Below are 23079 nucleotides of genomic sequence, written 5' to 3' on the forward strand. Positions count from 1 at the left end.
AAGGAACAATTAGGCTCAGTTTGAAAAGAGTACAAATACAAATATGTACAATGCAAATGCATACAAAATAATACAAAATATAAGGTTTTGTACTCTACATATTTGCATCTATACTCCTTCCAGACTGAGCCTTAATGAAATAAAAAAAAGGCCATTACCCAATGTAGATCTTAATTATTTAGGGTCTTTAACAGGGGTGGGTTGGATTATAAGCAACACAGTTTTGTTGAAATCTAAACTTATATAACAATTTCATCTAAGTTGTATTTGTTTGGACATTTGAGGAGACCAGATCTGCTAGACTGCCACCATAAGATACTACCAACATATCTTCTAACACGATCTATAGCCACGCATCAATCATGTTTCGAACCTGTATGTTGTCATGATGGGGCTGTAGTTGAGATTTGTGAATATAGACTCCATATAAGGGGGTGTTTGTCAACATGTCTGACGTTGTAACAAAAACAACTGCCGTATTAGGAAAAATATATTGATTTTGTTTGTAGGGCAGTTGCGAGGGTGAAAACAAAACTTTAGCTATTAAAGGGGCAAAAGTATAGCTGAAATATTGTAGAAAAGAAAATGCGCAGCATCTTTATGTTGAAACAAACCAAAGTTATTTCACATTAGAATTCTACTCAATCCTAAGGGTGTTAAATGGATGGGATTTGGTCCAATCTGATCCAGTCCAATATGAGTCCATCACAAATGGACTAGTTCAGTCCAATTTGATGAATATTTTAGATCATTTTGGATCAGTCCCAAAATTCAATGTCTGGACTGTCAAATGTGTTCCAAATTGGTTTTAATTTAGATTTGCTCCAATCCAAACCTAGTCCATTGACACCTATATTCTTATCTTCTCTTCTATTAACAGACTGGATATTGGTTCAATCTAATTTAATCCAATATAAATCCATTACATGAATGGATCAAGTCCAATCTAAGCCAGTGCAATAAATATTTTGGATCATTAAGTTTGAATTAATTAATTCAATATATTTTATTAATCCATCCAATCTGTCCAAATTGATTTTAAACAAACCGGTCCATTGACACTCCTACTCAATCTGTAAACTTTCACGTTCACCACTTGCAGTTACTACTTATCCATAGGGATGTTGGAAGTGTGGGAACGGGGCAGGAGATTATGGCCGGGCTTATTCAAAATTTAACAAAATACCAACCCGAACTTTGGCCCAAATTGCACTCCTATGGGCCGATTGGGTGCATAAACATAATAGGTACCCATTGGATCTATCTCTCTTGACATCCACATGCACTTTCCAATCTTGGTTCGGTTGCAACTTGCAAACCAAATATATATGCCTCACAAATAGGTATTATTAATATTTCTACAAAAAAAAAAAAAAATAGGTATGGAAGGTAAGTGAGAGGGACAGCCTTCAACCCACATGAACTTAACCTACACCTAATGGTAGGTACACTGCGTTCTATTACTTTATATTGCCAAACCAATCATGCTTATAAAAATCATCGTTTCCATTCATAGGAAGTCATTCAGATTCCAATAGAGAAATGCATCGAACGTCAGGAACTCAGAATTATCTATTTCGGAAAAATGGTCTCAAGCCATTTTAAACTGGAAGAAAACTATTGGTTCCCTCTCTCTTTAGTCTTTCACTGGATTGGAACTTGCAGTGTGGCCCGCTTTGAGGAAACGGTGACATGGCAAATCATTGCCATCGCTTTTATGCCAGTCAGGTGACTGAAAGAAATCGAGAGGGCCGTTCATCGAGGGGACCAGTTTCACTCTTTAATTTTTGTATTTTTTTTTCGGTAAAGCTTTTAGTTACTACCATTAGAATTAGAATATAGAATGATAGAATAATAGATCATCAGATCAGCAATTCAGCAATCATCATCGGGGGAATTCGCCGTTCAAAGCTTTCTCTCTCTCCACTACAAAGATTCTAAGCACGAATCAGTCAGATGGTCAGCTCGCCGTCTATAACCCGGCAAGATTCTAAAACCGAAAACAAAGGAATGTACCAGCGAAACTACGTTTTCTGAAGAGAAAAAAAAGCATGGAAAGGAATATGAGAAAGCATTCTCTTCTTATCATTTACCATCTTTGATTCAAAGAACGAACCAACACGTTCATTGCCGCTGCGTGCAAGTTGATGTGACCACTCGACGAAGGATATATGTTCTGACCATGTCCATGCGAAACCGTCTTGTTTTCGCCATCGAATCTCCGGATCACAACTCGCGAGTTCTTAACCTTACTGAAGTTTCGAATTCTCCGCTTTGTTTACTTCCACGATGACCCGAGAGTCGTTGGAAGGTCCAACCACCACAGATCTTCTTTGCAACGCCTGTGCAGGTGCAGCCGCAGGTTTGTTTCTCATCGTCATCCTTGGTTTCTGTTAAAAGTTCTGAATTTTTAGAAGTCTGTTCGATCCGAGTTAGGGTTTAAGTTTTTCTCTTTTGGGTTTTCCTCCGTTCTTCTAGCATATTGTGATCCTAACCACTAAAGGGTAATGATTTTGAATTATGGAATTCTGTGCTATAAAAGAAAATTGAAGCTTTAGTTCATACTGGTTTCATATTGGAATTTGCATAATTTGTTCAAAACTTGTGCTTTTATCTTTTCTGATACGTAGTTGTGCTTTACTTCATGCTGGGTTTCGTATTGGAATTTGCGTAATTTGTCTAACAGTTCTACATTATAGGAGCTATTGCTGCCACATTTGTATGCCCTTTGGACGTGATCAAGACAAGGCTTCAGGTACATGGGCTGCCCAATGTGCCTCATTCTGGTAACAGAGGTAAAGCAAGTTCACTTTTATAATTACATAATTTAGTGGTTATTTGAAGAGTATGCTTCTTTCATTTCATACAGATGTTCTCATTATACATTGTGGAATGGATAAAATCTGAAATGCCTACATAAACAAAATGGTGAACTTCGTGGTATAATTTTGAACTAAATATGCATTTCTTTTGTGATGGTTACATGTAAAATAAAAAGGGTAAAGTAAGAATTTTGTGAGCAGAACTGTGAGTTTTTTTTTTTTTTTTTTTCTTTTTTTGTCTTGTAGAAAGAAGTAGAGCGAACCTTGTTCGGGTTCTATCCTAATTGAGTCCATGGAATGATTTCTGCTACCTTGGCTACTTTTTGTTGGTATTTCTTTTCCCAGAAATAGATTTGAAAGAAAAGAGAGAGAGTGAGAGAGAAATATTACAATCTTACAGAAAGGAAGAAACGCTACTGAAGCTCTAAACAATGAGATAGCCTTGGCTTATTGGTTTCATAGTATCTTGCCATAACTTACTCTGCAATTAGGAACTTATTTTCATTGGTTGTTGTGAACTTATCAAAGGTGAATGGTGAATCTTCTTGAACTCAAGAAGAACTTTTTTTTTTGGATAAATAACAGAAACTTTTATTAATAAAGAGATTAAAAAGGATGATACAACAGGAGGGAGGGGTAAGATCTCTTAACCCTCCCTGAAAGTTTACTTCATATTACAAAGTTGCCCAGAAAAGAATAGCTCTTCCCACCCCTTGCTTGGCCAAAGAGTCTGCCAAGGAATTGACACACCTTTTAGTCCACTAAAACTGAACTCAAGAAGAACTATTTAGGGCTTAAAATGTGTTTATTTGTCCAATTTGCAATTTTCAAATAAACAAAGGGACAAATCATTACAGTTTCACACATCACAGCTTCATAATGTGCATATATCTGAGACTGTATTCCTCAAGTTAATGCAAATACAACAAAATAGAAGTAAAAAACAGCTTTACAGCTACATATATTACTAGATTCAAACCCTTGTTGAGATAGCAAACATCTTTGTATGTGGTGACAGTACGTTTATCTTGATTAATGACTTTATGGTTAGCTATCACCACTGGAAATAAATCCTAGGCCCCAAATGGAATAATTTGCAGCATAATAGGTCATATGAGTTTTACGTTGCTTCACAGATATGGGAATTTTTGACTGAAGAATGTAAATTCCCAATTGCTTGGAAGATAGAGGGAGTTATTCTTCCTGGTTACTTCTGATATAGGAGGTTTTTGAGGTTTGATCTGTACCCTTACATAACACCAATTTTAAGAAGGCATGGTTCGGGCAGTAACTAAAAATCTAAAATAGTGTATGAACTATTTAAGATGAGAAGCACCTGGAATTACAAAATCCATAAGGCAGTTGTCGTTATTAAAATATTCTTGCAACTATTCTTAAAAGAATAACTGGTCGTAGTTTTTTCTCTATTACTATTAGAGAACACACATTGCATGTGGAAGATTCTACATCCAATACATCCGATATGACTTGGCTCCTTTAGTGAATCTTGGGTACATCCGGAGATGTTATATCCGCCTTTCTAGCTTGTCAGATTTGTAATGGAAATGTCCCCCTAGTTATATGGTTGCAACAACGACAGAAATATACAGTTAGAGGTTCAAGAATTTCACAGAAAAGAAGAATGAAATCAAAGATGCTGATCAAACAAGAAAATAATTGAAGTTATCATATGCCCAGATGAGAAGATTAATAATGAAAAATGCCAAAATCATCTATATGAAAAAGATAAAAGGATCCAAATTCTGGATTCCACAGTTCTGGTTTAAGGCCCCAGTAGCAGTGCAACTAAGACACCCAATTCAAATATTTTCCAAGCATGTACCCTGCCAAAATTTAACAAATGTTCAACCAAGTTCACCCAAGTTGCACTCCTAAGCTCCAAAATTACAATTCCCGTTCTCTTCCATTGTAAAGCTATTTTCTCAGATTTTTGGAAAGCAAAAAGTTTAAATCAATCCCAAGGTGAAAATCAGGAACAAAGGTTGACCCCAAACTGTGAACCAGGGGATAAAGGGAGAAATAGAGGGCTTTCACTTGAAAGGCACCAGGTTTCAACAAAACAAAAATTGCCTACTATATTACGATGTAATCATTCCAAGCCACTCCAAAAACTTCTCAATAAGGCTCTCAAAATTTTCTTTTAGCATTGTCTGGCTTGTCTTGATTTTTAGGAAAATCTCCAAGATCCCTTCTTGGGTAACAATTAACCTTCAACCAAAGTCTCCAAAAATCATCTTAAACCAGGCAACTAATGCAGATCGATCAGCTCATTCAAACCAGGCAAAAATCATCTTGTACATTCAGAGTGTAGATGTATTATTTTAGAAGAAAAAGAGAAGGAAAAAATAGAAGAAAGAATTAGAAGGATGAAGGAAGAAAGAGAAAACAGGTTTTGGAGAGGAAAGAGTATGAGGCATGTAGTCTCTTTCTATTATTTATATCACCTCATAGCATAAATAAAAGGCCAGTAATCCCTGGTCTTGTAAAGCAAAGAAAATGATTTATATAATCTCCCACAAAAAGGTGAAAAACAGAAAATAAAATATGCCCAAAACTACCTTATAAAGAAGGGATAAAATAACAAACAAAGCTAAAAGTATATACTTAACTACCTTATAAGGTAGTATACTACCTTAAAAGTATTTCAACAAACAAAAATGATTAAAAAGAACTTCCTTGTTAAATTAAATTACTTTATCATTATGATAACAATTCTGGTAATGAAGTTTATACTTAACTAAATGTAATTAACCTGTAATGCATTTATACATATTTCAATTCTGTAGTTTGGCAGTAATAAAAGAGAGAAAAGGAGAAGGAAGAGAGAAGAAAGAAAAGTTCTATTCAGTGTTAGGTTGGTGGTGCCTAAGTTAATATTTATACTTGGGGCGACAACTTATAACAAATAACATAGGAAAAACCAAAAATGCCCCTACTAGGCCGCCACATGTTACAACACTCCCCCTCAAGTTGGAGCATATATGTCAATTGTGCCCAACTTGTCACACAATTCATTATGTCACAAATAGTGAAGACCCTTTGTAAGACATCAGCTAATTGTTCCTTGGAACTGATGTAAGGAGTACAAACTTCCCCCTTTTCAAGTTTTTCCCTTATGAAATGCTTGCCAACTTCAATATGCTTGGTCCTGTCATCAAGAATTGGATTGGCTGCCTTGTTGTCACAATAGAGAGACATTGGACCATCAATGGAGAATCCCAACTCTTCAATCAAATTTTTTACTCATAGCACTTCAGCAACTCCATGCGCTATGGCCCTATACTTGGCCTAAGCACTAGATCTGGCCACTACACTTTGTCTTTTGCTTCTCTAAGTGACCAAGTTTCCACCAATAAAGGTACAATATCTACTAGTTGATTTCCTATCATCAACTGCTCCAACCCAATCTACATTTGTGTAGACTTCCACTTTCATATGACCATGTTTATTGAAAAGTAACCCAGTTCCTGGATATTTCTTTAGATATCTGAGTACTTTCTCAGCTGCCTCTAAATGGGAGGATGTTGGTGCATGCATAAACTGACTAAGGACACCAACAACATAAGCTATATTTGGCCAAGTCATTGATAGGTAGAGAAGTCTTCCTACCAACCTTTGAAACTTCTTGACATCCGCCACTGGTTCTCCAGTACAATCACCAAGCCGATGGTTTTCCTCAATAGGGGAATCTACAGGCTTTGCTCCTAACTTTCTTGTGTCCTACAAGAGATCTAGGACATACTTCCTTTGGGAAATGAAGATGCCTCTTTTTGAGCAAGTAACCTCAATACCAAGGAAATAACGTAGCTGCCCCAGATCTTTCACCTCAAAATTCATAGTAAGGGATTCTTTAACTTTTTGAATCTCAGAGTCCCAATTCCTAGTAATCACAATGTCATCAACGTAGACAATCAATACCACAACATTCTTCTGGTTTCTTTTGACAAACAAGGCATGGTCAGATTGGCACTGCTTGAACCCAATTTGTTGAAGTAGAACAATAGAGGAAGTGATTGATAGTATCAAGGTGAAAGTAGCCCATTGAGTAAAACCCTTGGACTGCTTTTAAGTCTTTTCAGTTGCAGATATTCTAAGAACATGGTCTGAAGTAGCACAATCTTCGAGAGTAAGAGATAAAGTAAGGCTAGAGTGGAAACCACTTGAAGGCAATAAAGTAGAGCTGAATTTTGATGGGTGCTCATATGGAAATCCATGCATCTCAGGAATAGGAGTATTAAGAAACTTTGACAGGAGGATATTGGGTATGTTCTTAGGACCGATTGGCAACGAAAACTCACTGAAGGCTGAATTATTGGCATTACTACAAGGGTTAAAGCTAGCCAAACAACTAGGATGCAGACATGTTGAAGTGAAAGGGGACTCAAAAGTAGTAATTTCATGGGCAACAAATAGAAGCCACACCCCATGGACGTTTAAACATGTGATTAAGGAAGTGGAGAAGATTGCAAAGGAGGTTGAGGCGGAGTTTAAATAGGTCCGAAGAAGTGCAAATGGGCTAGCTGATGGATTAGCAAAATAAGGGGCATTGAGACAACAATTATTTTGGGCTACACTGTAATGAGGGGTGAATAGAGTGATTAAAGGGGATCAACAGTCCCATCATCAAGTTGTATAAACTAATTACAATCTAAATTTTAATAAAAGACATATTTACTGATAAAAAAAAAGGCAAGTGAAATCTGCTGAACCAGGCCCTTGGGGATCAACAGTCCCATCATCAAGTTGCAAACTTTCCCTTCACACCCTTATGCTACAAACCTAGGAGGTTGGATCATGTAAACTTCTTCCAGATCCCCATTGAAGAACGCATTTTTGATGTCCAATTGGTGGAGTTCCCAATCAAAGTTAGTAGCCAAGGATAGTATAATCTGAATAGTGCTCATTTTAGCAACTGGGGCAAATGTTTCTGCATAATCGACCCCACACCTGTGTATACCCTTTTGCAACTAACCTGTCCTTATACCTCTCAACCGACCCATCTGCTCTGTGCTTTACTGTGAATACCCACTTGCACCCCATTGGCTCATTGCCTTCAGGAAGATTCACCAACTCTTAGGTGTTGTTTTTGTGTAGAGAACCAATTTCTTCTTTCATTGCATCTGTCCATTCAGGTATAGATAAGGCTTCTGCAACACTTATGGGAATGGAGACACAATCAATGACAATCAAAAAGGCACAAAATGAGGGTGCAATGTTTTCATAGGACAAGAACTAAGCAATAGGATGCTTAGTAGTACATGATCTAACTCCTTTCCTATGAGCAATTGGAACATCAAGATCATTAGTAGAATCATCAATAGCAATAGGTTCAGTAATGTCAATGGGAACAAGGGTACCTGGATTTTCCTTCAAGGAGTCAGATGGTGTTGGATGTATAGTCCTAAGTTGCTCCACAGCCTTTGAATTCAGCTGTCCCTTACGGTGCCTCAAGAAGACACGAATGGAGAGGAGTTAGGAATAAAGGGAAGAGGAACTTGAGGGGCTTGCCTCTCCTCCTTCACATTGTTCTCCCCTTGAGGAGAGACTTGGAAGAAGGTTCAGATTCAAAAAAGGACACATCCATTGATACAAAGTTCTTATGTGTGACAGGATTGAAGCATTTGTATCCCTTCTGGGAAGATGGATAACCCAAGAAAACACATGGAACAGATTTGGGATCCAATTTACCCCGGTTTGGAGATAGATCATGAAGAAAACACTTACAACCAAACACACATAAGGGAATAGAAAATAAAGGGGATTGAGGGAAAAGAAGTGATGTGGGGCCTTATATTGCAAGAGGCGTGATTGCATATGATTGATAACATAAGTTGTGGCCATCACAGCTTCAACCCAAAAACATTTTGGAACATTCATGTGAAGCATCATACTGTGGGCAACTTAAAGAAGATGTCGGTTCTTCCTTTCGGCAACACCATTCTGTTGTGGTGTTCTGGCACACGAGCTTCTATGAAGAGATCCATGAGAGCAGAAAAACTCAGTTAAGTCATGATGGAAATATTCCTTCACATTATCCGATTGGAAAATTTGGACTTCAATCTGAAATTGAATTAAAACCATGAGGTGGAAATCTTGCACAATCTTGGGTACTTCTTCTCTGGAATGCATAGGATATATCCAAGTGTATCTCTAATTATCATCAATAAAGCTGATAAAATACTTGTACCCACCCTCAGTAGGTATGCTTACAAGGCCCCAAACATCAGAAAAGACAACATGAAAAGCAAAGTAGATCTTTTATTATTTGATGGAAAAGTTGTTCTACAATGCTTACTCAATTGACATGTTTGACAATGTAAACTAGTGATAGACATAAACTTGAACAACTCAGGGAACATAACTTACTCAATTGACATGTTTGACAATAAACCCCTGACTCGAGCATTCTAACATGCCACAACCACAGTTGACTTTTTGTAGACTGACTCATAAGACTCACAGAAGTTGATGCCACAAGACCAACTTTATTCTCCAAGATGTAGGGGCCATCAACCATATCTCCTTTACCAATTGTCCTCCCCGAGGCTAAGTCCTAGAAAGCACAAGAATGAGGAAAAAAGATTACACAATAGTTTAAGGATTGAGTAATACTGCTTATGGATAACAAATTAATAGGAAGTTTGGGAACATGAAAGGCATGGGGTAAAACAAGGCCATCAGGAAGGGATACAGATCCTTGACCAGCAATAGTGAAATAAAATTGACTTACCAGTCATATGGTTTGATGCTCCTGAGTCAATGGTCAAAGGTGACTCGGGAGTAGAGGTACACACATGAAATGTAGAAGCACCTTTACCTGATGTAGAAGCAAATGAAGTAGAAGGGGTAGGAACCGACCTATCCATCTTCCCAAGAGTCCTACCATACAATTCCAAATGATCTCTGAAGGAGTTGATGATGTCTTCCTTGGGATCAGGACCACTAGGATGCTCTTAGGAAAATCCAGTAGTCAGATTATTTGGTTGGTAATCTTGTGCAACCAAATTTGCAGAAGTAAATTTCTTCTGAGGAGGCTTCTTTGAAGTGTCTTGATTCTTGGTTGCCCACTTGGGCTTCCCCACTAACTCCCAACAGGTTTTTCGAGTGTGTCTAGGCTTTTGGCAGTGAGTGCACCATAGTTTGTCCTTGTCTTCATTTTTCCTTGATTCTCCCTTCTTCATTCCAATGTTACCCCCTCTTGCAGCCAAGGCAACAGGTTGCTCCCCCTCAGAAACATTCATTAGATATTTTCTGCTCTCTTCAGATTGAACTAGGGCATATATTTCTTGAGCTGAAGGAAGTTCCCTGCTTCCTAAAATCTTCACCCGAAGAGGCTCATAAGCAGGATTCAGCCCATGCAAGAAAGCAAATACTCGCTATTGGGAGTCAAGTTTTTTTTATGCTTGTGCATCGTCGTCATTCTTCCACTCAATAGTCTGACAATAGTCCAACTTCTTCCAACAGATGTAAGGGCTGAATAATATGTAGATAGGCTACGGTCTCCTTGCTTACAAGTAGATGTTTCTGCTTGAAGCTGATAAATCTTGGCAAAGTGCTTCTGTTCAGAATAGGTTGCCTTGGCTTGTTCCCAAATTTCACAAGCTGTGTCAGCCCATATGAAATTTTTCTTTACATGAGGCAGCATGGAACCTAACAGCCATGACATAACCGTGCTGTTTTCTTGATCCCATCGATCATATTCAGCAGTACCGGACTTTGGTTCTTTTATTTTTCCACTTATGTAACCAGCCTTCCCCCTAGCTGTGATATACAGTTTGATGCCTTTGGACCATTCCAGATAATTTAGGCCATCAAAGGGGGTAATAGACATAGAGAAATTCATGCTGTCCATTCCCCCATTTAGGTTTCCTTGATGGGAAGTAATACCAGAGGTTGCTGAATCCTCAGTAGCCATTTTTCTCAAAAAACTTTACTGCTGATTTTTCAAAAAAAAAAACAAATTGAGATAGAAAGTTTGTACTTCTGTAGTTTAAGAAGACTCCAAATATAGGTTCAGCCGGACTGTAGGTAGCCGAAACACTTCAGCTTATAAGAGGAGACAACCAGCCCCTACAACCTCGAAACTGTGACATTCACAGTGGTCATACACTTAGATATGAATGTAACAGTATGTACCTGGCTTCCACGACCTACATTCCATAGAAAAAACCTTAGGAAGAACTCCTTACTGCATTCAGCTGCCACCACAACCCTAGGAAAACTCCTTACTACATTCGGCTGCCACCACAAACCTGGAAAAAACCCTTACTGCATTATGCTGCCACCACAAACTTCTTTTTGGTACAGCGACCAAGAGAGAAGAGAGAAAAAACGAAGACTGAAGGGCTAGATCAGTCCAATGGAGTCTTCATCTCCTCTTCCAATCGAAAAAAAAAAAAAAAAAATTCAGATGAAGAACACGATCTGAGAAGGTTGCACCCAGATCAGAGCTCTGATACCATGTAGTTCAACAGTAATAAAAGAGAGAAAAGGAGAAGGAAGAGAGAAGAAAGAGAGAAGAAAGGGAGAAGAAAGAAAAGTTCTATTCAGTGTTAGGCTGGCGGCGCCTAAGTTAATATTTATACTTAGGGCGACAGCTTATAACAAATAACATAGAAAAAACCAATGTATGTATATATGTATGTATATTTCAATTTTGAAATAAGTACCATTAGAATTCTTAATTCTTGTTTTGCATTCACTCCCTGTTTTCTTTGTCTATGATCATCTTTTCCCTCCATAATATTTGAAATATCTGATGCTCTGCACTCTATGGCTAAAATCAGGTAGCCTCATTGTCTCTAGCCTGCAAAACATAATAAAGAATGAGGGCGTGAGGGGAATGTATCGTGGTCTTTCTCCAACAATATTGGCACTACTTCCAAATTGGGCAGTGAGTACCATATTTTTTTATGAGTATCTAAACATTTTATTACATTTGGAAAAGAATATGGTATATTCAATGCCTTAGACCAAGAACATAGGCCAGCCCCTGCCGCCTCAATCCATTCCCTCATCACTTTACTATTACATTACATCTGATTATCCCTCAGCTCCCCCTAAGATAGTTGAGATATGTTGATACCTTTTCTTAATAATGTATCATCCGTACAGTTAGCTGATTTATGGACTCTATTGCATTGAATGCTTCTTCTATTCCCTGAACTCTTGTATTTCTTTTCGTTTTTTTTTTGGTAGAGTAACTATTGTATTTATTTCATAGCAGTGAGTACCATGTTTCTGAAGTTGTTTATATAAAACTTGTCTTGAATTCTTCTTTCTTGGATGATGTATTTTGTATCTTTATTTTCTCTTATTTCCTATAAAGATATTTTTTCCTAGTATTAGTTTTCATTTTTCAGTTAGTATTTCTATTTCTTCTTAGTTATTCACTAAACCTAAACTCATAAAATTAAGTTTGTTTATACACTAATGCAATCACAACTTTTGAGTAACTGCCTAGAAAATGATGGTAGTTCTTATCCCAACTCTTCATGGTTGTAGATTTGAATCAGTACATTTTATTGGTCATCCACATAAATTTTTGTTTATGTTTATTGATCAGCTATGATACCTGGCTACTTGTACATACTTAGTGTAGCGGTGTCAGACATGACACATGATATTACCACTGGATACTGTATAGACACTTTAGTGTACACTTTGTAGCATTCACACTTTTAAATATTTAAAATGGTATATTTTAAAATTTTAACAAATAATAGTATAAATAATCTGTATCTATTACTAGTTTAATTAAATCTGGCAAGATATAAGTAACGAAAAATCAAAAAACTAAATACAAAGGCATCGTATCAGCATATTAAATGGGATATCCATAGCTATATCCATGTTAGGGCTCTTAGGAAATAGAGTTACATGCCTATTTCCTGTATCTATGTCTATGTCAGATCCATATCTGGGGATTAGAGATCTCCACATTGGGATAAAATTGATTATATAATTTAGCATTAAAATTATTAGTAACATCCTTCTGTGTTTTTGGAAGGAGCTTATTTTTTTCAGAAAATAAAAAAGATACATTAGATGATGAAAAGTGGATATTGTAAGTAGAGTTAGAGTTGAGATATTTATGTTCTTTTATTTCTGTTTATTTATTTATTATTTACTAGTTATGGCTGGTCAGAGGTATAATTGTCTTTTCATGTAACTTTAAGAATTATATATAAGAGAAAGGAGGCTGCACACCTACCTATGTATTTCTTTTATGTAAACACCTCTATCCATGGATTCTCTCATTTTCTCTATTCTCTTGTTTGTTCTCTGTTTCTTCTTTTTACCTGAGCAAAAAATCGATAGCATAGATAACATAATCCAAGCATTTCATTCTTTTCTATTCTTCTATTCTTTATTTCCAATTGAACCTTTTGTATGTAAATGTTTTCATTATTTCATCTACGGATCTAGTTAAGGAGGCCAGGTAATGTCTATGCACTTTGGCTTGGCAAAGCAAGTCAATGCCTAGATAACAACTAAGCATCGCCTAGATACATAAATAGGCTTTATGTATTTACATGTCACATTGTCAATTATGAACTATTAAACTACAAACTGAAGCAATAAAAGACCAAATGACAAGTTAAATCTGATTTTCAGTCAAAAATCTTACAAGATTTTGAATAATCTTTCTTGTTCAAATTTCAAAGTAACAGAGGCACGTGTACAAGGATTAAGAACCCAATTTTTAGATTTATATGCATTCTTATTGACCCATAATGGGTTTTACACAACCATGTTAATATATAAAAGGGAGCTTAGTTACTTGTTATCCCCCACTAAGATGCTCATGTTTTATCTGCCTCATTTGTTGACAAGATGATAGGTCTCCAAAATACCTAGGTAGTAACCTAGTTGATGCTTTAACTACACTGGTTTACTAATTGTATGGAGAGCCAAAAAACCAATGCATGTTACAACAAATAAAATCAAATTAAATTTTGATGGTGGCAGGTTTGGCAATCCAGGCCCTCAGGCTTCGGAGGAGTTTTAGGGATGAATATGGTATAATTCTAGCAATGTATTCTGGCACTATAGGCATGGAAACTTCCATTTAGTATGCACTACTGAAGCTTTGCAAGGTGTTAGATTGGCAAAATCTTTAAATTACAGCAATCTGCAAGTGGAAGGAGACTCTGGAGTGGTGGTGGTGTGCTGGCTAACAGGACAAAGACAAGAATGTTGGTAATACATGTGGGTTTTAAGGGAAATCAAGTGTTAAACAAGGGAGAGAAATATCACATATAATAGGTGCAAATTCAGCCAATAGGTTGGCTGACACCTTAACAAAATAAGGTGTACATAGCCAACAATTATTCTGGGTGTACTAAATTTAGAATGAAAGTACTTACCAAGATTCGTGGTTTGGGGCTGGGGTCAGCCATATTTTACATACTAATTTTTTTTTTTCATTGTTAATAAAATATTAAAGTTATCCATCAAAAGAAATTTCACAACAATAAAATATTAATTTCTGGGTCTTGTTGTTTGGTTGTGTTTTAGTTGGTAGTTGTTTGAGGGTTTTTTTTCTTCTATCAGGTGATGTATTATCTCCTTCCTCTTGTATTCTCTTCTTTTTTTTTTCATAATGAAATATTTTTTTTATTATAAAAAAATAAAGGAACTAAAGAAAAGGAAATGGGCATGTTAAAGGCATTTATACCTAGGTGATTGATAGAAAGCAATTTTGTTTGTAATACATCTTTCTAAGCAGATTATAATCCACTATAACACATGTATTAAACTAATATCTGCCTTATTATACACTGTCTTTCCACTTCTAACAAATATTCACAAAATTATTTCTTGAATTATTTGATAAGATACTTAAAATAAGTCCTTTATTTATCCAAGTGATGATAGTACTTATTTCATTATGTAGGTGTACTTCACAGTTTATGGGAAGCTCAAAGCCCTGCTTCATTCCTATGGTTGGTTTTCTGAGTACTCCTTAGAAAATTTCCATTTTTTATCTTCAATTTACGGAGGTGGATTAATCCTATTCAGTAGTTTTGATAATTTTCAGGTAATTGAAACCTGTCCTGATTTTCTTTTCATTCTGTAACAATTGTAGTGGATGAGGATAACCAACTCACAATTGGTGCAAATATGATAGCTGCCTCAGGTGCTGGCACAGCCACAGCTATTTCAACTAATCCATTATGGGTTGTTAAGACCCGACTCCAAGTATGCTTTGATTTTTTACTGGGATAAGCTGTAATGGTATCTTGTAATATGCCTGACTGTAGTTATATACTTGTATGTGGAATTTTCTTAAGCAGGATAAACATTATATGCATATTGTATGGTGCAAATCATTGATTCTCTTAGCAATCCTGAATTTTATCTTCTTTTTGGTTTCATGATAGTTGCATTTTCTTTTGAAGATACCTTTCTTTCTCTTCATGCTTACTTTTGGTTTATTTTTTCTTTTCTGTAAAATGCCAAAGGTTAGGTCCTTATCCAGTCTGCCCCTATAGTTGGGACCAACATTGGGTAATGGCCCTTCTTTTATTGTGTTTTTATCTGTAGCACCATGATAATTCAGATAAAAATTTGTATCTATATATGTGAGAATTTTTTTTTTCTTTTTAAGCAAGGAATTGAACCACTTTTTATGGGGTTAAGCTTGTGAGCCACATTTTGATACCGGAAACATCAAGGATAGATAGGAGAATTCCATTTACAGTAGTTCTACATTAGGGGTTAGTGTTCAGACCATATTTATCTGCAGTAGTCATGGGTGAGCTAAATAGGAATCCACTAACTGGGGGTGGTCTTTTGATGCATTATGACCTTGTATTGATTTACGATGTTAGAGTGGTTAAATACAAAACTAAAATTATTCAATGATGCTTTAGAATAAAAAACCTTCAAGTAGGTTAAACCTGGAATATATGCAGCATAAATTGGCAATAGAAGGAATAGGAATTAATGTACAACTAATTTTGGTGGTGAAGAGATACTTCAGAGGACCCATTTTTGTTACCTTTGTTCAAGAATCCATGGAGAGATAAAAAAATGTTTTCTGCTGAATAAGAATAGGGTAGGGGTGCAAGTTGCAAGGGCTGGGCCGGTTTTAAGGTCAACCAAGGCCCAACCCTAAATATTGGACCAAAAGCCTGAGACCAGACTGGGCCTGAGGTCAAGCCCAACCCTTACAACCCAGGCCCAGCCTGAACTGAAAATTGACATACTCGGGTTGGGCCTAGGCCCAGGCCAGGCTAGGGTTGGCAAATACCCTTACTGTTAGACTAAGCTATAGTATTGTGAAATATTTTATTTCTAATTTTCATATATTGTGAGTCCAAGTATGGTGCATTTACTAATATTTACTGCACGTTAAATCAAGATTTCATGGTTTCACGTTTCACAAAGTGTACAAGATTTTATCACTTTAACAATGTGAGGTGTGATATGTTGTTATATCTTGTATTACTAGTTCATGCCTTTTGCTGCATAGTGCAGTTGGTGCACCGTATATTTTACCTATATTTGTATATCAAGTATTTCTTGTATTTTTATTATTATTTTTAAAGTGGCACCCCATTTTGTTCAGCCATGTGCCTTGTTCCTCAGGGTCTAGGAACCTCTTGCACTTAAATTGTGCTTCTTGTGTTTAAAATATTGCACTTCATGCAAGTTCTGTGCAATATGATATTTTACCCTCACATCATTCTAGGGTAAACTTGGCTATTGAGCTAGAAGGTGAAATGATGGAAATAATGGGTGGGATGCAGGAGTTGATGCTAAAGCAACCCTGGTTTCAAGATCACCTTGGAAACCCATCTCTTTTGTGCTGCAAAAATTCCTACACTATCCATTATGATGCCATATCAGTTAACAGAATCAATTTTGGGAAGACCTTAAGTGGGGAGACCAGCCCCTAAAGGAGAAATTCCAAGCCTCATATTCCATCTCACTTAACGTACATTCCTCTATCTCCCATTGTGCCTTCCCCTCTTCTAATGGATTTACTTGGAATCTTGGTTTGAAGGGAGGGCTTGTGGACCTAAAAACCCCCTTAATTTCTGCCTTGACCCCCAAGGTAGTGATGGTAGGGTTTGGACAGCATTAAAGGAGAAATTCGAAGCCTCATATTCCATCTCACTTGACATACATTCCTCTATCTCCCATTGTGCCTTCCCTTCCTCCAATGGCTTAACTTGGAATCTCAGTTTGGAGGAAGGGCTTATAGACCTAAAAATCTCTTCAATTTCTGCCTTGTTGGATCTTTTGGAGGGAGTTTTTCTTGACCTTCAATATAGTGATGGTAGGGTTTGGACCATGAATGCTAATGCAGATTTTCCTGTGCTTCTTTATTTAAAGCACTCACTAGAAGTCCCTCCTCTCTTCCCCAATTCATTTGGAAAGGACCATCTTCATCGAAGATAAGAATTTTCTGTTGGGAGGTCTACCATGATGAAATCAATTACTTTTGAAAATCTTCAAAAGAGAAAGCTCTATTGGAGCTTCTCTCCCTATGTTTGTTCTTTGTGTCTCACAAGTGGTGAGAGTACATTCTGGGGCGGTAACTTAGGCGGGCTTGGGTTGAGCAATTTGCCAAATTTTGAATAGGCTCGTCCTGAGGGCTTGAGCCCGATGCTCTGTGAACTCTTCAAGTTGGGTACACAACTTCACCCCTACTACATTCCATTTACTAATCTCCTGCAACTATGCTGCCTTCATTTGGAATTCTTCAAGCCATTTGTATTGTGAAAGATTTCTGCCTTTGTCCCTGTAATCTGTACATCCTCTCATTACTTCCTGTTTTTCTTCATTAATACGATCAGTTATCCTTTATAAAAAAAAAATTATGTGGACATGTACAAGAGTAGTTGTATGTGCATTTGGGAAGAGATGAACTCAAGACTCTTCAAAGACAAGGGCAAAAGCCTAGAAACAAGACTGGAAAACACAATGATTAAGGATTTCCCACTGCCACTAGGGTTTGGAGGGTGTTTAAGGGGAAGAGGATGGTTACCCTTTGTTGTGTAGCCTCATGAATCAAAAAAAAAAAAAGAGTAATGTTTTCCATTGGATAAGAACATTGGTGGTTTTCAACCAATTTACTATGGATGACATGCTTAGGAATTGGGCAATGGTAGCTTCTTCTTCCAATGTCAAATCTTCTTCATGGTGCCAGCCACTAAATGGAAATAGAACTTTGATTGGTCATTGGTGCAGCATTGGTAATTTAAAGCCATGGAGTTGGAGGTGTGTTCAGAATTGGGAAAACGAATATTTTGGCAATGTTGCATGGATTGAGGATGGCTAAGGCGCTATTCAATTCAAAAAAGAATTGAATATTCGATTCAATTCAATTAGTGAAAACAAGAGGGAAATGAAAATGGGGAAAGTTGTGGATTAGGGTCATTTGGAAAAAAGGTGAAGAGCCAAAAGAGAGTCTGACTCTTATTTTTGGTAATTGATGAGTCTTGAGAATCTTGACTCTTTTTTTCCAAAGGTTAAAATTTTTGTATTTTTGAAACTTGAAAAGGCAATAAATAATACACATTATATAATTAGCAGATCAAATCGGATTTTTTTGGATTGAATCAAGAGGTAGAGAAGTCTGACTTATTTTCGGTAATTGACAAGTCTCGAGAGTCTTGTGACTCTTTTTTTCGAAGGTTCAAATTTTTGTATTTTTGAAACTTGAAATGGTAATAAATAATACACATTATATAATTAGCAGATCAAATCAGATTTTTTTTCAGATCAAATCAGATTTTTTTTTCAGATCAAATCAGTAAGCAATTCAATCCAATAAGCAAATGGATCATATTTCCTGATCTGTGTCAATTTGATAATCTGCCAAGGGATATCGAATCTGGCATAATTGGATTGGATTCAAATTGGATTAGAATCTGGTTCATTTACACCCTTACATACAGGTAGGAGGTTATTCCAAGGTAATATTGTCTTAGAACAGCAATGACAAAAGTGGGATCATGGAGATAAAGACACTTGATGAGGGGGAAAAAGCTGCTATCACTTGAAATTGGAAGATAATGGCAGTGGGCTCCAAGTTTGGCTAACTCTGTAGCAGATGGATTTGCAAAAAACATGGGTTAATAGAAATTACATTTACTGGGGCACTTTATTTGATGGGGAATCTATGTAAGGGGGCTTAGCTGAGGCTAACAACTCATAAAGGGTGCTTGACACCTATCTGCTTTGCTCATATTTTCAGCGGTAATAAAACCATTTTACGAATTAGAAAATGGGAACAATGAAATGGTCTACTAGCTAAAGACTCTAATAGCAAGTGAGGTCAAATGAAGCTGGAGGTTGGTGCAACCAAACTTGGGTTTACCATCATCTTTATCGAAGAGGCTTGAGGAAAATGCAGGAAATTTCACTAAAGCACAAGGACACCTTTGTTTGGTACCAAACAAGATACATTTACTAAGACAAAGAAACATTTTTAGATAAAATTTATGCAGGAGAAGTCTGTCTGAACAAAAAGAATTTGACAGATTGTCCAAGAGCAGAGGTGTGTTTCTCAGGAAAAGAGAGGGGTTTGAGGGGAATACAAGAGATCAAATAGCAGTTGAGTTGAGCTATATTGGGTCCACTTTGAGCTTGGAAGGCAGAAAGAATCATGAGCCGGAAGGTGAAACTCAAAAAGGAGAAATCGGGGCTGTCAGAAGTGAAAAGAAAGAGGGTAGAAGGAGAAGAGCAGAAAGACATGCGGGGTGGGACAGAAGAGAGGCAAGTTAATAGAGAAGAGAAGGAAAGCTTTGAGAAAGAAAGTTTAGGACTGGAGGAGAATAGAGGCGGGAAAAGGGAAAAAGAGGAGGTGGTCCATGAAGGAGAAAATGAAATGGGGGAATCCAGATTGGAGAGGAGAAGATTGAGTATGCCAAGGAAACAGAGCAATTTGAGCTTGGGGAAGTGGGAGTGGGTGATGTTGGCAATTTCCGTAAGTGAATGCTTGAGGTTGAAAGGGTTGAAAGTAGTGGGGGTGGGGAAGAAGAAAGAATTAACAGGTCCTTCCCCAAAGGTGCTTAAAGGAAAGAGAAAGTATAGAATGAGGCCTCTACAGGAGAAAAATGAGAAAATTTTTTTAAAGAAAGAGAAGGGAGGAGGAAGTAGAGTGCAGGAAGAAGAGGACGGAAGTTTAGAAGAATAAGAGATTACAATGGATCAAACCCATGTAAAAGAGAAAACAATTGATTTGGAGAAGGTTAGGAGAAGATTGAATATGCCAAGGAAACAGAGCTTTGAGCTTGGGGGAGTGGGAGTGGGTGATGTTGGCAATTTCCATAAGTGAATGCTTGAGGTTGAAAGGGTTGAAAGTAGTGGGGGTGGGGAAGAAGAAAAAGAATTAACAGGTCCTTCTCCAAAGGTGTTTAAAGGAAAGAGAAAGTATAGAACGAGACCTCTACAGGAGAAAAATGAGAATTTTTTTAAAGAAAGAGAACGGAGGAGGAAGTAGAGGGGAGGAAGAAGAGGACGGAAGTTCAGAAGAATAAGAGATTACAATGGATGAAACCCATGTAAAAGAGAAAACAATTGATTTGGAGAAGGTTGTGAACATCGAAGTAGAAGTGAGTAAATACTCGGGTATTTATTTCTTGGGGGGAGAGGAATTTGCTAGAAAAATTCAAAGAATTAGAAGAGAAATTTCCAATGCCTTTGAGGGAGAATGATGGAGTATGAAAGAAAATTCTTCATTGTTTGAAGATAGGCACAACAAGCAGATTTCAGACAGATTCACAGGAGCTACTAATGAAAAAGATGTAGACTGGGTGAAGATCAAATTTTTGAGAAAAACAGAATCTTGGAGTTGGAAAGGATTATTGAGGAGTCTAAGACTTGGATGAAGTTCAGGAAGGATATTTTAGTAGTTAGAAGATTCAGAAAACAGAAAAAGCATCAAGACGTCTTGGTGTCAAGTGTCATTGCTAGATTAGAGGGGGTCTGTTTGGAATTGGACCAAACAAGGCGATAAATCTCAGGAAAACTTCAAAGAAGTAATTTCTTTGGTGTTCAGTTCTGTCCTTTTGAGGGTGTATTTGTCTCTGTTGTCTTTTCTTGTTGGGCCTGGTTTTAATTCTGAGTTTGTTTCGTTTTGATATGTGATTGCTTGAGGCTGTCATTGAGGTTTCTTGACTTGGGTCAGGTTATTGGGTTAAGGTCGTTATTGGTTGGTCCTGTTTGGAGAGCTAGGTTCCTGGAATTCTTTTTTTTTTTTTTTTTTGTTGATTTGGTCTTGTTTTTGTCTTTGAGCTGGAGGTGTGGGTGGAAGCTGAAGTTTATTTGTTCTTCTCTCTCTCGGGTGATTTCTGGTCACTCTCCTTGTAATTTCTCTTTTTTCTTTTATCTTTTAATAAAAGTTGTTATTTTATTACCCAAAAAAAGACAAAAACCATCACCTCGAAGGGATGAGAGGCTGGCAGCAGAAATCTATTTTTTGATCATGACCACATGCTTTACATGTTTTACTTGCATGGTATTAATGATGCTTTCTTACTTACATAAGTCCTTTCTAACCTGCCATCTGCATTATAGGCTTATAGCTGATAATATGGTACCTCAAGGCATGTAGGATTCTAATGATGTTAATCTGATTTCTATGTTCATTTATTTTTATATTTTTTCTTTCAGACGCAGGGAATGAGGTCAGGTGTGGTTCCTTATAAAAGTATACTTTCTGCTTTGAGAAGGATCTCACATGAAGAGGGGATTCGAGGATTATACAGGTCACCTATTTCTTACTGAATATAGGTTAACATAGAATCGGATGTTAGGATTCAACTTTCTGATAACCTTCTAATTTGCCTGGTTCATAAGTGGGAACTAGTTGAAATCCAAGTTAGTTTTCTTCATTAGCCAAGTCACTCATTAGTTTGGTATGATAACATTGTCTTCATATGATGAAAACAGTGGCCTTTTGCCTGCACTGGTTGGGGTAAGCCATGTTGCTATCCAGTTTCCAGCATATGAGAATATGAAGGCTTACTTGGCAAGAAGAGGTAATTATGATATTTAGTTTATACTGAATCTTCAACTATTTGGTGTTGTTTTTAATACTAATAGTAATTTAAAAAATGTTTCAGAAAATACAACAGTTGATAAGCTGACTCCAGGACATTTCGCCATAGCCTCCTCAGTATCTAAAATACTTGCTTCCACAATGACTTACCCCCACGAGGTACAATCTTGAAGTTGCTTCCATAATTCTTTTACTAAGAGATTTGTGATCAATAACATAAATACCTATAATTCTTTGTGCATTCGTTTTTATTTAATTGGTTTTTATTATCATTAGGTTGTGCGTTCAAGACTGCAAGAGCAGGGACAAGCTCGCAATCCTGAGGTCCACTATGCAGGTGTAATTGACTGCATTAAAAAGGTGTTCCACAAGGAGGGTTTGCCTGGCTTTTACCGTGGCTGTGCCACTAACCTGTTTAGAACGACTCCAGCAGCCATTATTACCTTTACTAGTTTTGAAATGATTCAACGGTTTTTGCACGGTATTTTATCTCATGACCAACACTCACAAGCCCATCCAAAGTCGGATAGTCGTGTGAAGCCCCAGAAAGAAAGTGGAGGGGCCCGAGAAGAGGAAGACAATGAACATTTCCAGTCCTCGCATACTCAATTGAATAAGAGGAGCTCTTCAATTCCTCTAGAGGCAATGAATAGCTAACACCTACACACTTATTAAACTTTTTCTTTTTTTCACCATGTTCGAGGGATGAACCTTTACATGTTAAGGAGGTGAATAAAAATGATACGTGTTCTATTTTTTTTAATAATATATCGATTTTTTAGTTTCTGTTGCTAGTTGAGGGCAATGACATATTTTCTGTAACTTTTGTGATCCCAGAACATACATGCGAGTGCCATGAGGCATTAGTGGTCGTGGCACCGACACAAATGTTGCTTGCCTTCAGGGATAGATGAAATATGCTCAAGTTGCTGGAGTCGAATTGTTTTGTTCTTGGAATTGGTAATAAAAATTAATAGTAGAGGCATCGAATTCGAGAAAGAGTTTTATATTTTCTTTCTCCCTGGACTAGGCAAACTTGAGGATGGGTGGTGAGGGTGAAACCGAGATTCAATTCAGCAACTTTTGAGTTTGTTAAGGGGCCCCGCATTCTTGTTTCATTTATTTTTAGGGATCCTTAGCATTGATTTGGGCTGTTAAATTGTTAATATATTGATTATATTATAACAATCTCTAAGATAAAATATTCCAGATTGG

General features: G+C 37.0%; 1 protein-coding gene across 3 annotated transcripts; it reads left to right on the plus strand.

The window, feature by feature from the left end:
- Nucleotides 1-1524: 1524 nt before the first annotated feature.
- LOC104602685 (nicotinamide adenine dinucleotide transporter 1, chloroplastic-like) lies at nucleotides 1525-22863 on the plus strand. 3 transcript variants are annotated; one of them, XR_736106.3, is made up of 10 exons: nucleotides 1745-2362; nucleotides 2700-2795; nucleotides 11630-11736; nucleotides 14743-14791; nucleotides 14935-15047; nucleotides 21477-21571; nucleotides 21756-21844; nucleotides 21929-22023; nucleotides 22141-22592; nucleotides 22702-22863. XR_736106.3 is itself a non-coding variant. In XM_010266466.3 (9 exons), exons 1-9 carry the CDS (start codon nucleotides 2290-2292, stop codon nucleotides 22519-22521), a joined length of 1098 nt encoding a protein of 365 aa, XP_010264768.1. In that variant the 5' UTR covers nucleotides 1525-2289; the 3' UTR covers nucleotides 22522-22658. The 3 variants fall into 3 exon arrangements, 2 of the variants coding, with proteins under 2 accessions (XP_010264768.1, XP_088757239.1); XM_010266466.3 differs by lacking the exon at nucleotides 22702-22863 and having other exon boundaries at nucleotides 1525-2362; nucleotides 22141-22658; XM_088901113.1 differs by lacking the exons at nucleotides 14935-15047; nucleotides 22702-22863 and having other exon boundaries at nucleotides 1747-2362; nucleotides 14743-14886; nucleotides 22141-22658.
- Nucleotides 22864-23079: the final 216 nt, after the last annotated feature.

Source organism: Nelumbo nucifera, chromosome 3, assembly GCF_055504915.1.
Source record: "Nelumbo nucifera cultivar China Antique chromosome 3, China Antique-T2T, whole genome shotgun sequence".
NCBI lineage: Eukaryota > Viridiplantae > Streptophyta > Magnoliopsida > Proteales > Nelumbonaceae > Nelumbo > Nelumbo nucifera.

What these genes read in the sequence shown, in the direction of transcription:
- LOC104602685 (XM_010266466.3), top strand. Translation starts at nt 2,290, where the DNA reads ATGACCCGAGAGTCGTTGGAAGGTCCAACCACCACAGATCTTCTTTGC. An exon ending in AGCCCTGCTTCATTCCTATG is followed by an intron (nt 14,792 to 14,934) that starts GTTGGTTTTCTG and finishes TAACAATTGTAG; the next exon opens with TGGATGAGGATAACCAACTC. An exon ending in GGGATTCGAGGATTATACAG is followed by an intron (nt 21,572 to 21,755) that starts GTCACCTATTTC and finishes TGATGAAAACAG; the next exon opens with TGGCCTTTTGCCTGCACTGG.